The 15,848-nt window shown below is 42.6% G+C and overlaps 2 protein-coding genes across 2 annotated transcripts; both read right to left on the bottom strand.

Moving 5' to 3' along the window:
- Positions 1 to 12,475: 12,475 nt before the first annotated feature.
- Positions 12,476 to 13,492, bottom strand: LOC123723135. Its single transcript, XM_045685690.1, has one exon. It carries the CDS (start codon positions 13,490 to 13,492, stop codon positions 12,476 to 12,478), a length of 1,017 nt encoding a protein of 338 aa, XP_045541646.1.
- A 24-nt stretch (positions 13,493 to 13,516) lies between these two features.
- LOC123723134 (caskin-1-like) lies at positions 13,517 to 15,848 on the bottom strand. Its single transcript, XM_045685689.1, has 2 exons — positions 15,261 to 15,848; positions 13,517 to 15,142 (listed from the first exon to the last, which is right to left on the bottom strand). The coding sequence occupies exons 1-2, from the start codon at positions 15,846 to 15,848 to the stop codon at positions 13,517 to 13,519; spliced, it is 2,214 nt and encodes a 737-aa protein (XP_045541645.1).

Below are 15,848 nucleotides of genomic sequence, written 5' to 3'. Positions count from 1 at the left end.
GAGTAAAAATGTACGCAAAAGGGAAATTTAAAATTACATTTAAGAATCCACACAAGTGAAAAACCAAATATACTCATGTCACTTTTGTGAATACAAATGTACGCAAAAGGGCACTTTAAAATAAAATTTAGAACACACACAGGTGAAACTTCATACTCATGTTACTTGTGTGAATACAAATGTATAGGCCAATTTAAATCTACAATTTAGAACACACACAGGTGAGTCAAAAGCAGTTTAAAAAAACATATGAGACCACACACAGGTGTAAAAACGTACTCATGTCACTTGTGTGAGTAAAAATGTACGCAAAAGGGAAATTTAAAATTACATTTAAGAATCCACACAAGTGAAAAACCAAATATACTCATGTCACTTTTGTGAATACAAATGTACGCAAAAGGGCACTTTAAAATAAAATTTAGAACACACACAGGTGAAACTTCATACTCATGTTACTTGTGTGAATACAAATGTATAGGCCAAATTAAATCTACAATTTAGAACACACACAGGTGAGTTAAAAGCAGTTTAAAAAAACATATGAGACCACACACAGGTGTAAAAACGTACTCATGTCACTTGTGTGAGTAAAAATGTACGCAAAAGGGAAATTTAAAATTACATTTAAGAATCCACACAAGTGAAAAACCAAATATACTCATGTCACTTTTGTGAATACAAATGTACGCAAAAGGGCACTTTAAAATAAAATTTAGAACACACACAGGTGAAACTTCATACTCATGTTACTTGTGTGAATACAAATGTATAGGCCAATTTAAATCTACAATTTAGAACACACACAGGTGAGTCAAAAGCAGTTTAAAAAAACATATGAGACCACACACAGGTGTAAAAACGTACTCATGTCACTTGTGTGAGTAAAAATGTACGCAAAAGGGAAATTTAAAATTACATTTAAGAATCCACACAAGTGAAAAACCAAATATACTCATGTCACTTTTGTGAATACAAATGTACGCAAAAGGGCACTTTAAAATAAAATTTAGAACACACACAGGTGAAACTTCATACTCATGTTACTTGTGTGAATACAAATGTATAGGCCAATTTAAATCTACAATTTAGAACACACACAGGTGAGTCAAAAGCAGTTTAAAAACATATGAGACCACACACAGGTGTAAAAACGTACTCATGTCACTTGTGTGAGTAAAAATGTACGCAAAAGGGAAATTTAAAATTACATTTAAGAATCCACACAAGTGAAAAACCAAATATACTCATGTCACTTTTGTGAATACAAATGTACGCAAAAGGGCACTTTAAAATAAAATTTAGAACACACACAGGTGAAACTTCATACTAATGTTACTTGTGTGAATACAAATGTATAGGCCAATTTAAATCTACAATTTAGAACACACACAGGTGAGTCAAAAGCAGTTTAAAAAAACATATGAGACCACACACAGGTGTAAAAACGTACTCATGTCACTTGTGTGAGTAAAAATGTACGCAAAAGGGAAATTTAAAATTACATTTAAGAATCCACACAAGTGAAAAACCAAATATACTCATGTCACTTTTGTGAATACAAATGTACGCAAAAGGGCACTTTATAATAAAATTTAGAACACACACAGGTGAAACTTCATACTCATGTTACTTGTGTGAATACAAATGTATAGGCCAATTTAAATCTACAATTTAGAACACACACAGGTGAGTCAAAAGCAGTTTAAAAAAACATATGAGACCACACACAGGTGTAAAAACGTACTCATGTCACTTGTGTGAGTAAAAATGTACGCAAAAGGGAAATTTAAAATTACATTTAAGAATCCACACAAGTGAAAAACCAAATATACTCATGTCACTTTTGTGAATACAAATGTACGCAAAAGGGCACTTTAAAATAAAATTTAGAACACACACAGGTGAAACTTCATACTCATGTTACTTGTGTGAATACAAATGTGTAGGCCAATTTAAATCTACAATTTAGAACACACACAGGTGAGTCAAAAGCAGTTTAAAAAAACATATGAGACCACACACAGGTGTAAAAACGTACTCATGTCACTTGTGTGAGTAAAAATGTACGCAAAAGGGAAATTTAAAATTACATTTAAGAATCCACACAAGTGAAAAACCAAATATACTCATATCACTTTTGTGAATACAAATGTACGCAAAAGGGCACTTTAAAATAAAATTTAGAACACACACAGGTGAAACTTCATACTCATGTTACTTGTGTGAATACAAATGTATAGGCCAATTTAAATCTACAATTTAGAACACACACAGGTGAGTCAAAAGCAGTTTAAAAAAACATATGAGACCACACAAAGGTGTAAAAACGTACTCATGTCACTTGTGTGAGTAAAAATGTACGCAAAAGGGAAATTTAAAAATACATTTAAGAATCCACACAAGTGAAAAACCAAATATACTCACGTCACTTTTGTGAATACAAATGTACGCAAAAGGGCACTTTAAAATAAAATTTAGAACACACACAGGTGAAACTTCATACTCATGTTACTTGTGTGAATACAAATGTGTAGGCCAATTTAAATCTACAATTTAGAACACACACAGGTGAGTCAAAAGCAGTTTAAAAAAACATATGAGACCACACACAGGTGTAAAAACGTACTCATGTCACTTGTGTGAGTAACCCCACCAACGGTTCCCGCCTTGTCGTGGCGGTGGGGCTCTAGTACCTGTGGGATTTTCACCCACGGCGAAGCTAAGAGGAACCAGGGTCGGTTCGGCGTGCAGGACTGGCCGCTTGCCCCCCGGAGCCGCCGAGTGTAGCGCGCCGGGCCGGCCCACCTGCGGGAGGCCTCCAGGGGTGGACTATGTTCGCGGGTCTGCCCCTGTGAGGGCCTGTAGGTAGGGCCGCGGGGGGTGTGGGCGGGTACTGGTTTATCCTGCCACCCTGCATCCCTCGTGGCCGGATGTGTGGTGGGGTCGTGGGGGCTGCGGGTGGGTACTGGTTTATCCTGCCCCCTGCAGCCCTCGTGGCCGGATGTGCGGTGGGGCCGCGGGGGGTGTGGGCGGGTACTGGTTTATCCTGCCACCCTGCACCCCTCGTGGCCGGATGTGTGGTGGGGCCGTGGGGGGGGGGGGGGTACTGGCTTATCCAGCCCCTCTGCGGCCCGGTAAGGTCGACGGCGGGACCTAACATCAGATCCGCCGTTGGGGGCTGGGGAGGTGGGACAACCGCCTCCCCGGCTTCCATAGCCCTGTGGTGGCAGGTACGGGGGTACCTGTCACCCGCTTCAAAGGGCCAGGAGGACGGCGCGCCTTGGTTCCCGGCGCGCCTCCCCAATGGAGGTTGGTGGGCGTAGCCCACTATCAGTGGAGGAGCTGCTGCGGCGGCTAGCGCAGACGGGGCCGCGGAAGATATGCGAAAGCAGTACCCGTGACCCCGTCACTATGCGCAGTAGGAGGAACAGAGGTGGTTTAGCGGGTATGCTCCCATTAGGGGAGAGAATCTCGCATAACTACCGTGTCCCCCCCGGGACACGGCGTATGCATAAAGCATTCCCCTCTTAAAAAAAAAAAAAAAAAACTTGTGTGAGTAAAAATGTACGCAAAAGGGAAATTTAAAATTACATTTAAGAATCCACACAAGTGAAAAACCAAATATACTCATGTCACTTTTGTGAATACAAATGTACGCAAAAGGGCACTTTAAAATAAAATTTAGAACACACACAGGTGAAACTTCATACTCATGTTACTTGTTTGAATACAAATGTATAGGCCAATTTAAATCTACAATTTAGAACACACACAGGTGAAAAATCATACTCATATCATTTGTGTGGGTATAAATGTACTCAATAGGCCAATTTAAATCTACGATTTAGAACACACACAGGTGAGTCAAAAGCAGTTTAAAAAAACATATGAGACCACACACAGGTGTAAAAACGTACTCATGTCACTTGTGTGAGTAAAAATGTACGCAAAACGGAAATTTAAAATTACATTTAAGAATCCACACAAGTGAAAAACCAAATATACTCATGTCACTTTTGTGAATACAAATGTACGCAAAAGGGCACTTTAAAATAAAATTTAGAACACACACAGGTGAAACTTCATACTCATGTTACTTGTGTGAATACAAATGTATAGGCCAATTTAAATCTACAATTTAGAACACACACAGGTGAGTCAAAAGCAGTTTAAAAAAACATATGAGACCACACACAGGTGTAAAAACGTACTCATGTCACTTTTGTGAATACAAATGTACGCAAAAGGGAAATTTAAAATTACATTTAAGAATCCACACAAGTGAAAAACCAAATATACTCATGTCACTTTTGTGAATACAAATGTACGCAAAAGGGCACTTTAAAATAAAATTTAGAACACACACAGGTGAAACTTCATACTCATGTTACTTGTGTGAATACAAATGTATAGGCCAATTTAAATCTACAATTTAGAACACACACAGGTGAGTCAAAAGCAGTTTAAAAAAACATATGAGACCACACACAGGTGTAAAAACGTACTCATGTCACTTGTGTGAGTAAAAATGTACGCAAAAGGGAAATTTAAAATTACATTTAAGAATCCACACAAGTGAAAAACCAAATATACTCATGTCACTTTTGTGAATACAAATGTACGCAAAAGGGCACTATAAATAAAATTTAGAACACACACAGGTGAAACTTCATACTCATGTTACTTGTGTGAATACAAATGTATAGGCCAATTTAAATCTACAATTGAGAACACACACAGGTGAGTCAAAAGCAGTTTAAAAAAACATATGAGACCACACACAGGTGTAAAAACGTACTCATGTCACTTGTGTGAGTAAAAATGTACGCAAAAGGGAAATTTAAAATTACATTTAAGAATCCACACAAGTGAAAAACCAAATATACTCATGTCACTTTTGTGAATACAAATGTACGCAAAAGGGCACTTTAAAATAAAATTTAGAACACACACAGGTGAAACTTCATACTCATGTTACTTGTGTGAATACAAATGTATAGGCCAATTTAAATCTACAATTGAGAACACACACAGGTGAGTCAAAAGCAGTTTAAAAAAACATATGAGACCACACACAGGTGTAAAAACGTACTCATGTCACTTGTGTGAGTAAAAATTTACGCAAAAGGGAAATTTAAAATTACATTTAAGAATCCACACAAGTGAAAAACCAAATATACTCATGTCACTTTTGTGAATACAAATGTACGCAAAAGGGCACTTTAAAATAAAATTTAGAACACACACAGGTGAAACTTCATACTCATGTTACTTGTGTGAATACAAATGTATAGGCCAATTTAAATCTACAATTTAGAACACACACAGGTGAGTCAAAAGCAGTTTAAAAAAACATATGAGACCACACACAGGTGTAAAAACGTACTCATGTGACTTGTGTGAGTAAAAATGTACGCAAAAGGGAAATTTAAAATTACATTTAAGAATCCACACAAGTGAAAAACCAAATATACTCATGTCACTTTTGTGAATACAAATGTACGCAAAAGGGCACTTTAAAATAAAATTTAGAACACACACAGGTGAAACTTCATACTCATGTTACTTGTGTGAATACAAATGTATAGGCCAATTTAAATCTACAATTTAGAACACACACAGGTGAGTCAAAAGCAGTTTAAAAAAAAACATATGAGACCACACACAGGTGTAAAAACGTACTCATGTCACTTGTGTGAGTAAAAATGTACGCAAAAGGGAAATTTAAAATTACATTTAAGAATCCACACAAGTGAAAAACCAAATATACTCATGTCACTTTTGTGAATACAAATGTTCGCAAAAGGGCACATTAAAATAAAATTTAGAACACACACAGGTGAAACTTCATACTCATGTTACTTGTGTGAATACAAATGGATAGGCCAATTTAAATCTACAATTTAGAACACACACAGGTGAGTCAAAAGCAGTTTAAAAAAACATATGAGACCACACACAGGTGTAAAAACGTACTCATGTTACTTGTGTGAGTAAAAATGTACGCAAAAGGGAAATTTAAAATTACATTTAAGAATCCACACAAGTGAAAAACCAAATATACTCATGTCACTTTTGTGAATACAAATGTACGCAAAAGGGCACTTTAAAATAAAATTTAGAACACACACAGGTGAAACTTCATACTCATGTTACTTGTGTGAATACAAATGTATAGGCCAATTTAAATCTACAATTTAGAACACACACAGGTGAGTCAAAAGCAGTTTAAAAAAACATATGAGACCACACACAGGTGTAAAAACGTACTCATGTCACTTGTGTGAGTAAAAATGTACGCAAAAGGGAAATTTAAAATTACATTTAAGAATCCACACAAGTGAAAAACCAAATATACTCATGTCACTTTTGTGAATACAAATGTACGCAAAAGGGCACTTTAAAATAAAATTTAGAACACACACAGGTGAAACTTCATACTCATGTTACTTGTGTGAATACAAATGTATAGGCCAATTTAAATCTACAATTTAGAACACACACAGGTGAGTCAAAAGCAGTTTAAAAAAAAAACATATGAGACCACACACAGGTGTAAAAACGTACTCATGTCACTTGTGTGAGTAAAAATGTACGCAAAAGGGAAATTTAAAATTACATTTAAGAATCCACACAAGTGAAAAACCAAATATACTCATGTCACTTTTGTGAATACAAATGTACGCAAAAGGGCACATTAAAATAAAATTTAGAACACACACAGGTGAAACTTCATACTCATGTTACTTGTGTGAATACAAATGTATAGGCCAATTTAAATCTACAATTTAGAACACACACAGGTGAGTCAAAAGCAGTTTAAAAAAACATATGAGACCACACACAGGTGTAAAAACGTACTCATGTTACTTGTGTGAGTAAAAATGTACGCAAAAGGGAAATTTAAAATTACATTTAAGAATCCACACAAGTGAAAAACCAAATATACTCATGTCACTTTTGTGAATACAAATGTACGCAAAAGGGCACTTTAAAATAAAATTTAGAACGGTTTGTGCACTGTTAGGTGTATGAGATAGTGGATATGCAACTTCATTGCTGTGAAACATACAAAGTTCATTGCGCTGGAATTAGTTACGAAAATTTAATTATTACTAGAATTAACTGCAATTTAAAGTAGTAATAGTTACTTTGTAATATTTCTTAAACATTTATAAAGAGAAAAATACATTTTTAATTACCAAAAAGTTTCTATTTTTTTTTTATATTGAAAATGAGGTCTAAAGATGGTACGCACTAGCTTTGTAAATTCCTATTCACTCTACTCTTGAAGTCCACGTCGTACTTACTGTTTTGCTTGGCCATGAAGAGGAAGTGAACGGATGGAGGAAGGAAGCTGAGCGAGGCAATGCTATTTCTAAGAGGGTATTGAAATTTCCTAGTAAATTTGTGAAAAAGTACTTCAAGTACAGTCAAAATCTGTTATAACGACATCGAAGGGACTACTCATATTGAGTCGTAAAAACCGATAGTTGTAACAACCGGTGACAGGTATTAATAGGAAAGATATGTATATAACATTCAGCCAGGACCTTTGGTTTTGGTCAATTTAACCGGTATGTTGTTCTAAACGATGTCGCTATAAACGGTTTTGACTGTATTAACATTTAGCTTAGTGTAGGCAACCTTTACTTAGTTCATAAGTATCATTTCATATATACAGACAAACCTAGACAAGCCAGAGTCCAAGAGGCACTGATATTTTTCTCGCCTATAGAGGATTCTTTCTTACCCATGGTTCTCGCTTATGAAGTTTGTCCATTGGAACTCTCGTCTAAAAAGGTTTCGTGCTTATCCAAGTTTGACTGTACATCCAACAAGCCAGTGTCTACCATAAATTAGGGATGATTATTTACTTAATACAAATTAATGAATGTGGTACTCACTGGTGTTGGAGTACTAACTCTATCTTCAATGGAAAGGCTCATAAGTAACTGTGGATGACAACATTTGCCTTCAGATTTTATTCCAAGTTATTTATGCCATGAGTATTTCACCTGCAATTAATAAAAAAAAAATTTAGTTAGGGTAGGCTCCGAGCCCCTCGGTGGGGATGGTATAGTGAGCTGGTGATTATGAAAACATTTAAAGGAAATATGTAATAATATAATATAATTTAATTTTATGTTGTAGTAATACAGAAATAAAGTCTTTTGCTCTTATTATTTTTTTTTAAGTAATTTCAATTTTTTTTACAAGGATCAACTTACATCTACAAATTTATTTGATGGACATGGCTGTGCACCTAATAAGCTCAATGCTTATGTACTGCGCTTCACGCACAACAGCCGGCCGCGCCACAGAACCGATCAGCTGACGGGTGCGATCAATGTCGATGAGTTGAGTCGCGCAGTGATTATGCTAGCTAAATTATCACAAAGGGAGTCATTTTCTTTGGAGTACAATTTGCTAAAGAGTGGAAGGAATGTTAAGTCTAGCAACAGACTTTCAAGTCTAAATTTATTTTTAGATGAAAAGGACCTAATTCGCGTAGGTGGCAGAATAAAAAATTCTTTAGATTTTAATTATAATAAGAAACACCCTATACTTCTTTGTTCTAAGCACTATTTTACTCGCTTGTTATTTATTCATGAACACAATCAAGCTTTACATTGCGGGCCGCAGGCGCTGCTGTACCGCTTACGCGAGCAGTGGTGGCCGCTGTCCGGTAGGAATCTCGCGCGGAAGGTGACTCATCAGTGCGTCGCTTGCACACGGGCTAGGGGAAAAACGCTAAGCCCACTTATGGGCAACCTGCCTAAGGAGCGCTTGACGGCAGATTTTCCTTTTATTCGCACAGGTGTAGACTACGCTGGACCAGTGTACGTTTTAAATCGTAAAGGTAGGGGTGCTAAATTAGTAAAATCCTATATCTGTCTTTTTATTTGTTTTATTACTCGCGCTATTCACTTAGAGCTTGTCAGCGACCTATCCACTGACGCATACCTCCTCGCTCTCAAACGATTCATTTCTCGACGTGGAAAACCATGTCAAATTTTCTCAGACAATGGACGAAATTTTGTAGGTTTAAACAATGAGTTTGCTCAGTTTTTATCATCTTGTAGTAAAGACGTTGTAGATTACGCAAAGAGTCAAAATATTAAATTCTCGTTTATCCCTCCTTATTCCCCGCATTTTGGTGGCTTGTGGGAAGCGGGGATCAAATCATGTAAGTACCACCTGCGGCGAGTGCTCGGCAATGCTCATCTGACGTTCGAAGAATTCGCTACCGTCCTCACACAGATAGAAGCAGTGCTAAACTCACGTCCGCTGGTTCCTCTGTCTTCGGATCCCTCTGATGGCTATCCCCTCAGCCCTGGCCATTTCTTGATTGGCAGACCTCTCACGGCACCGGTGTGTGAAAATGACCTGCAACACTTACCTGTACACCGGTTGAGCCGCTACCAGAGAGTGGAACAGCTGCGGCAGCAGTTTTAGATGCGCTGGGCTAGAGAGTATATCTCGGAGCTACAAATCAGAGCTAAGTGGAGGGAAAATACGGCAGAATTGAAGCCCGATACGCTTGTCCTTGTCAAGGACGTGGCTCTTCCGCCGTTGAAATGGCCACTTGGTCGCGTCGTGAAGACAATTCCTGGTGAAGATGGCATCTCCAGAGTGGCGGACATCAAGACCACATCAGGCGTCATAAGACGGTCTTACACAAAGATCTGTCCACTTGTGAGGGACGAATAGTGTTAAAAGCTGGTGCTTTCAAGGCCGCGGGCATGTTTAGGACTTAAGTGCTAGTTTTCTATGACATCGTGATATCCAATCAAAGTGCGAAACCAATATACGTACGTGTCGCCTATTGGCTAATTATCCCCACCCCGCTATCCTAGATCATTGTATCAAAAACCAGAATACATTTGAAATACGGAAGACGATACGTTGGTTTTATTTCTAAGTTCCAAATCCTCAAACGCCTCAACACTTTTAGTTTTTTTGCCAAACCATATGTAGCTACACACACGCCGCTACATTTTCTAAAAAACGGTAATAGTATAAATAATACAGTGCTGTATTAGAATTAAGTATTTTGGACCAATAAACTTAGATTTTTGAAAAATTTGTAAAAAATTAAAACGCTTTTTAAAAATACTTCTAAAAAATCTAGAACTTTGTAATTTCAATATTATTGTAGAGCTAAAATTATAGTATAAATTTGACACCTAAATTAAATTTTTCGGATTAAAATTCTATTTTTATAACAGTTATAAGAAAATTTATTGTTTTTTGGAAATATTAATTCGGGGGGTTAGTTTGTGTTAGTTTAATAAGTGGAATCGTGATCCTGAGGAAAATCCCTACAAAACGAGCCCAAACTCGACTAATCTTGGACAATAAATAAAGAATCTAGGACGTGAGCGGCCATTTTGGACGCCATATTGGAAATTTTAAAACTTGAATAACTCTGCAATTAGTGGGCCAATTGTAACGGGGTTTTCGATAGGACACTTGGCACGACCTGGGCTAGTGTTTCAACGAGTAAAATTGTACTTGATAAATTGACAAAAATTGTGACGAAAGTTAAAAATTCGAACAGCCCTACTCGAGCCGAGACAGACAAGCCCAAACACGACTATCTTTGGCCACGGGACTCAGGAGATATAGCCGCGGAACTAAAGTCCTCCGCCATCTTGGATTTTAACTAAAAATTTCAAATCCCTGTAGCTCCGGCCACACTTGTTGTAGGATACTCGTGTTTGGTATCGTTGGAAAGGACTTGAGAGCCTTCCATTGCAGGCAATAAAACGACTCTAGATAGAGCCAGACTCTAGTTGAGCAACAAATTTTGTGTTTCTAAATTTAAATAAGAACTCTTGAAAAGAAGTGATTGTAGGAGCTTGGCGCTATCGTCTTATTAGTATATAGAGACGATCTCTACAAATTGTAGAGTCATTGTAAAATAAGTTAACTAAGCTATTTAAGCTTTTATCTGCCTGTAATTGTCGTCTTGCATCTATTGTGCAATACCTAGGTTAATTGAAAAATTTTATTGACGTATAAAAGTTTTTTGACTTTATACATAGATTGTAAGCTTTACAAAAATTTGAGTAGTCGTTAAGTTTTTAAAATATTAGACCGGTCAAAGACCCATTGAAAATATCAATTTATGTTACTGTGCTGTCCGACTGTCCCCCTATTGGGACACTAAGATTATTATTATAAATATTGTATTTAAAGTCTTATTGACCGTCACCCTTATTGGTGGCGTATAGTTAGGTAGGTTTTTGGGACTGAGAATATTTTCAAAAATTTTATACGATCCCCCGAAAAATGTTTGGATTCCGAACACCCGAAAAGAAGACCGGCCAGGTAACTCCACCTGGTATAGAAAGGCCGGGAACATCCGAAATGGTCTGCGTAGAAAAGACAACTTCTCCTCCTCCTCCTGAAAAAACAAAAGGCACCTTAGTTAAAGAGGCACAAAGGAAATTAAACATCAAATTAAATATACATAAAGAGACTTCCGACAGCTCCCCAAAGTATCGGAGTCGAGCTGCGGAAGCCAAGACATGGGTAACGAAAGCTAAAATTCAATTGGGTCAATCAAGGAACATCGAAACGGAAATAAAGAATGAAGTTTGTTTAGCCATAGATATTTTATACAAGATAATCAAGGAATTAGAAGGAGAAATACAGGAAAAAGGGGAGAATGAAAAAGGAAAAAAGAGAGAAGAAAAGGAACCAGAAAAAGAAAAAGAAAAAGAGAAGGAAATGGAAAAATTTGGGAAAATCCTAATCCAAAAAATGGAAGAACACGCGGAACTTATACAACAAAGTAATGAAAAAATTAGCGTATTACAAACCACATTAGCGGAGCAAAAAGAATCATATAAACAAAATTATACTTACGCAAATGCTGTTACACAGGAAATAAAAACAACGAAACAACCAACATTACATTCGATAGTCGTAACCGCCAGAAATGAAATAGAAACAGGAGAAGAGGTGTTAAATAGAATTGGAGTAGCAGTAAACGCGAAGGATGGCGGAATATCGGTTGAAAAGATAAGAAAAGCGAAGGATAGAAAGGTAATAGTAGGGTGTAAGACGGAAGAGGAGAGAAAGATATTAAAGGAAAGATTAAAGAAAGCGGAAAAACATTTAAATGTAAAGGACATTCAAAATAAAGACCCGTTAGTAATTTTAAAAGACGTGTTTAACTACAACAGCGACAAAGAGATAATGATTGCTCTGAAAAATCAGAATAAAAATATAATAGACGATATAGACGCAACCAGGTTGGAAATAGTGTGCAAAAAGAAGGCAAGAAATCCCCACACTAGACACATAGTGTTGAGGGTACCCCCGCAGGTTTGGAGAAAAATGATAGAGGCAGGAAAGGTACGGGTCGACCTGCAGCGGGTGGTGGTTGAGGATCAATCCCCACTCGTTCAGTGTTCGACCTGTCTGGAATATGGACACCCGAAAAGGCTATGTAGAATTACTAGCGAAACCTGTAGCCACTGCGGGATGCCGGGACACCAAAAGATGAAATGTGACGATTGGCTAGCAGGAGTGGAGCCAGTCTGTATCCACTGTAAGCTAGAAAGGATGGATAAGGTAAATCATAACGTTTTTGATCGAGAGTGCCCGGTGAGTACACCCCCTCTCGGGGCGCGAGGCGTCGAGCCCTAGGCATTGCCGCGTCGCAAATAGCCGTCAAGTCCCGACGGAACCTGGCAGCCCTTTCTCCGACCCCCAAGGATTGAGGGGGGTCGGAGGCCCACGCAGAGACGATTGCGGCCTCCTCTGCCAGGTCTCCGTCGAGACGTGACAGCTGCCACCTAGGGAAGACGCCTCTGCCGCCCGCCGTGCGAGTTTGACGCCCAGGGGGCGCTGTGGAGACCCTAAACCTGATGTACAAGTGATCTGACAGGGTCTCCACATCCTCCAGGACGCGCCAACACGAGATGTGCGCGCCGATACTGGGGGTGGCGAACGTCACGTCAACAACCGAGCCACCCCGCGCGCGCACGCATGTGAAGGCGCTGCCCCGGTTCTCCGGGACCAGGCCGATAGTGAGGGCCCAATCCCGAAGGTGCGCCCCCTTGACGTCGGTGATGGGGGATCCCCAAGCCGCGCACTTAGCATTGAGGTCCCCCATCACGATGACCTGGGCTGGCAATGCCCTCCGCACCACCAGCTCCAGGCCATCCAGGAACCTCTCGAATTGTGAGAGGCTCCTGTTCGGGGAGAAGTAGACTCCGATGAGCACTACTTCTCCCCAGTTTGCCGCCACGTAACCCGCGCCCCTCTCCCTGAGAGAGAGGTGTTGCGGGCCTGTTGGCGGCACCACCATTCCGACCGAGCCCTCCGTGTCCCCGACCCAGTGTGGTTGGGAGGGGATGTGGTAGGGCTCGGCCACGACAGCAACGGCAATTCTCCACTCCGCCAGGGCCTGCATGAGCAGGTCCTGTGCGCGGGCGGAGTGTAGGAACTCTGCATGCAGGTGTCTGGGCATTATGACACCTGCATGCGTTCCTCTTCAGGCTGCGGCTGCAGCCTGGGCGGCGGTTGCGCTTGTGGCGCAGGGGGAGGGCCGATGGTGCGGGCCTTCCCCCTCACAGTGGGGGGGGGTGCATTTTGCTCCCCCCATTATATGTGCGTGCGGGCAGCCTGTCCTATTGCACACGGCGCAGTTGACAGGCGCCTCGCACGCAGCCCTCTTATGGCCCTCCTGGCCACATCGGAAGCAGAGGCGACCATCCTCTGCCTCCGATGGGCATAGTGCCCGGGTGTGGCCCAGCTGCATACATTTAAAGCAGCATAGCGGCCGGGCCCTCACCGCGGTGACGGTGGCCATGCACCATCCAATGGCCACCTTCCCTATCTGTGCGAGGGCTTTCGCCGCCGCTGCCGGACACCGCACCAGAGTGGAACCCCCACCCCAGAAGCTGGGCCTGATTAGGCCCACTTTGACCATATCGGGGTGGCAGCCCCCGGTTGACGCCAGTTTGGCTGCCACCTCTTCGCGCGTCGTCGTCTCGTCCAAACCGGAGACCCGAAGGTCTGCAAGTTTGGACGGACGCGCGATGTCCGCCCAGTCGCCGATGACTCTGACCAATTCGGCAGCCAGGCGGTCAGCCGTCTCTTCCGGGGTGGTCCCCCCTACCTCCATTAGCTTGGAGCCGGTCATGCTAGTTCTGACTTTCACCGTCTCCAAGCCTAGGTCCCTGAGGCAGATTGCTGCCTTGGCCTTGGCCAAGACGTCGACGTATTTGGCCTCAGAGACCTGTCCTGCTTCGTTTGTGATCGTGGCCCCCGGTTTGAGGGTGACGGTTATGGCCGCCGTTTTGGGGGCCACGATCTTTACAGCCTTGGGAGGGGGGGGAACCCGCTGCACCCTACCAGGGTGAACTGGTGCAGCGGGCGGGGCCCCGGCCGGAGCCTTCTTCTTCTTCTTCCGGGCCTTCTGGCCGACCACTTGGGTCCACGGTGTCTCGTCGCCCCCGGGTGTTTGGGGGGCGGGATTGGCGGTTCCGGCTCTGGCCTTTGCGGCCTTCCCTGCGCTCCCCTCTCCGCCAGCAGGTGGAGGAAGGGGAGGGGCGGCCGGTCCGGTCTTTTTAGCTTTCCTTTTCGGCCTTGGGGCCGGTCCGGCTTTGGCCGCTGGGGCCGGGGCCGGTTGTGCCTCTGCGGTTCTAGCGGCACCAGCCACTAGGTTTGGCCGGGCCACAGGGCGCGGCGGTGGCGGATGGAGCCTATCCGCCTGGAGGGGTGGTCTGACCACCGGCTCAGGGGGGAGGCGCGATTCCAGGTCTCCGAGGCGGGCGTTCACCATCCCGCCTACGGATTCTAGAAGTTCGCGCCTCATCTCGTCAAGCGCGCCCGAGTTCTGCGACTCCGAGTATGCCTCTTTAAATGCCTTCAGCTCCGCGCGGATGATCTCGACTTCCTTTGCCAATCTGGCATTTTCCGCGCGGAGCCGTCGCTGCTCCTCTTGGGGGGTGATCGATCGGAGCTCCTCCACCGCCTCGATCACCTCCTTTGTGGCCCGGTTTATGTGCCCCAGCACTGTGCCCTTTATATTGCCGCTCTTTTTGACCTCCCCCTGAATGGTGGCCACATTCAGGAGGGCTCTCGCGGCAAGGGCCTCAATTGTCGCAGCCGCCGGCTGAGCACACCTCGGCTCTGATAACTCCCTAGGGAGGCACGGGGGCGGTTGGGGGGGGGGCTTTCGAGCTGCCTGCTCTACTCTCCTCTCCCTCTCCCTCTGCCAGTAGTGCTCTCGCCTCCTGCAGGTAGGCGTTGTGCGCCCCTGGTCGTCTGGTACGGCCTCTCGCTGCGGTGGACACTTTTGTGACCGGGCCCGCTGCTTCCACTTCTTTTAAGGCCCTCTTCTTCCCCTTGCTCTGTATCCCAGTTGGGAATTTGAGGGAGATTTTACGGGTCGCGGAACCGCTGTTCTTCTTCCGCGCCGTGCTCGTGCTTGTCTTCCTTCCAGTAGGGAAGCCCTCCAGTGTGCTGTCCGAGTCAGAGGATTCCGACATTGAGACTAGCTCCAAGTCGTTCTCCCTGTCATCCCCTACTCTTCCAGTCGTCGAATCCATATCATTTGCATCGTTGTCCGTTATTTTCGCCGAGGTCGTTGGTTGGCAGTCTTTGGCCCCCCCAGAATACGAGGGCCGGCCAGAGGTCAGAGTGACCTCTGGGAGGGATTCTCCGCTGGTGTTACCAGCGGTACCCTCCTGGGGTAATGAATTATTGAAGCTTGCCATTTCCATTTTATCCAGTGTTGTCGCAGACTCGCGACGACGGCGAAGAGGGTCCGCGGCTGCGTCCTCCTCCCGCCGACGTTCCGCCGCCTCCTTCAGCGCCAT

Source organism: Papilio machaon, chromosome W (genome assembly GCF_912999745.1).
Source record: "Papilio machaon chromosome W, ilPapMach1.1, whole genome shotgun sequence".
NCBI classification, from domain to species: Eukaryota; Metazoa; Arthropoda; class Insecta; order Lepidoptera; family Papilionidae; genus Papilio; species Papilio machaon.
Note: the sequence above shows the minus strand (reverse complement) of the source record. Positions and strands in the feature narration are given on the sequence as shown.

Bases quoted from the DNA above. Each gene is read 5' to 3' on its own strand.
- LOC123723134 (XM_045685689.1), bottom strand. From the start codon at position 15,848: ATGGCGCTGAAGGAGGCGGCGGAACGTCGGCGGGAGGAGGACGCAGCC. The intron at 15,143-15,260 runs GCGAGAGCACTA...AGGTGTGCTCAG, and splicing joins ACAACGCCTACCTGCAGGAG to CCGGCGGCTGCGACAATTGA.
- LOC123723135 (XM_045685690.1), bottom strand. From the start codon at position 13,492: ATGCCCAGACACCTGCATGCAGAGTTCCTACACTCCGCCCGCGCACAG.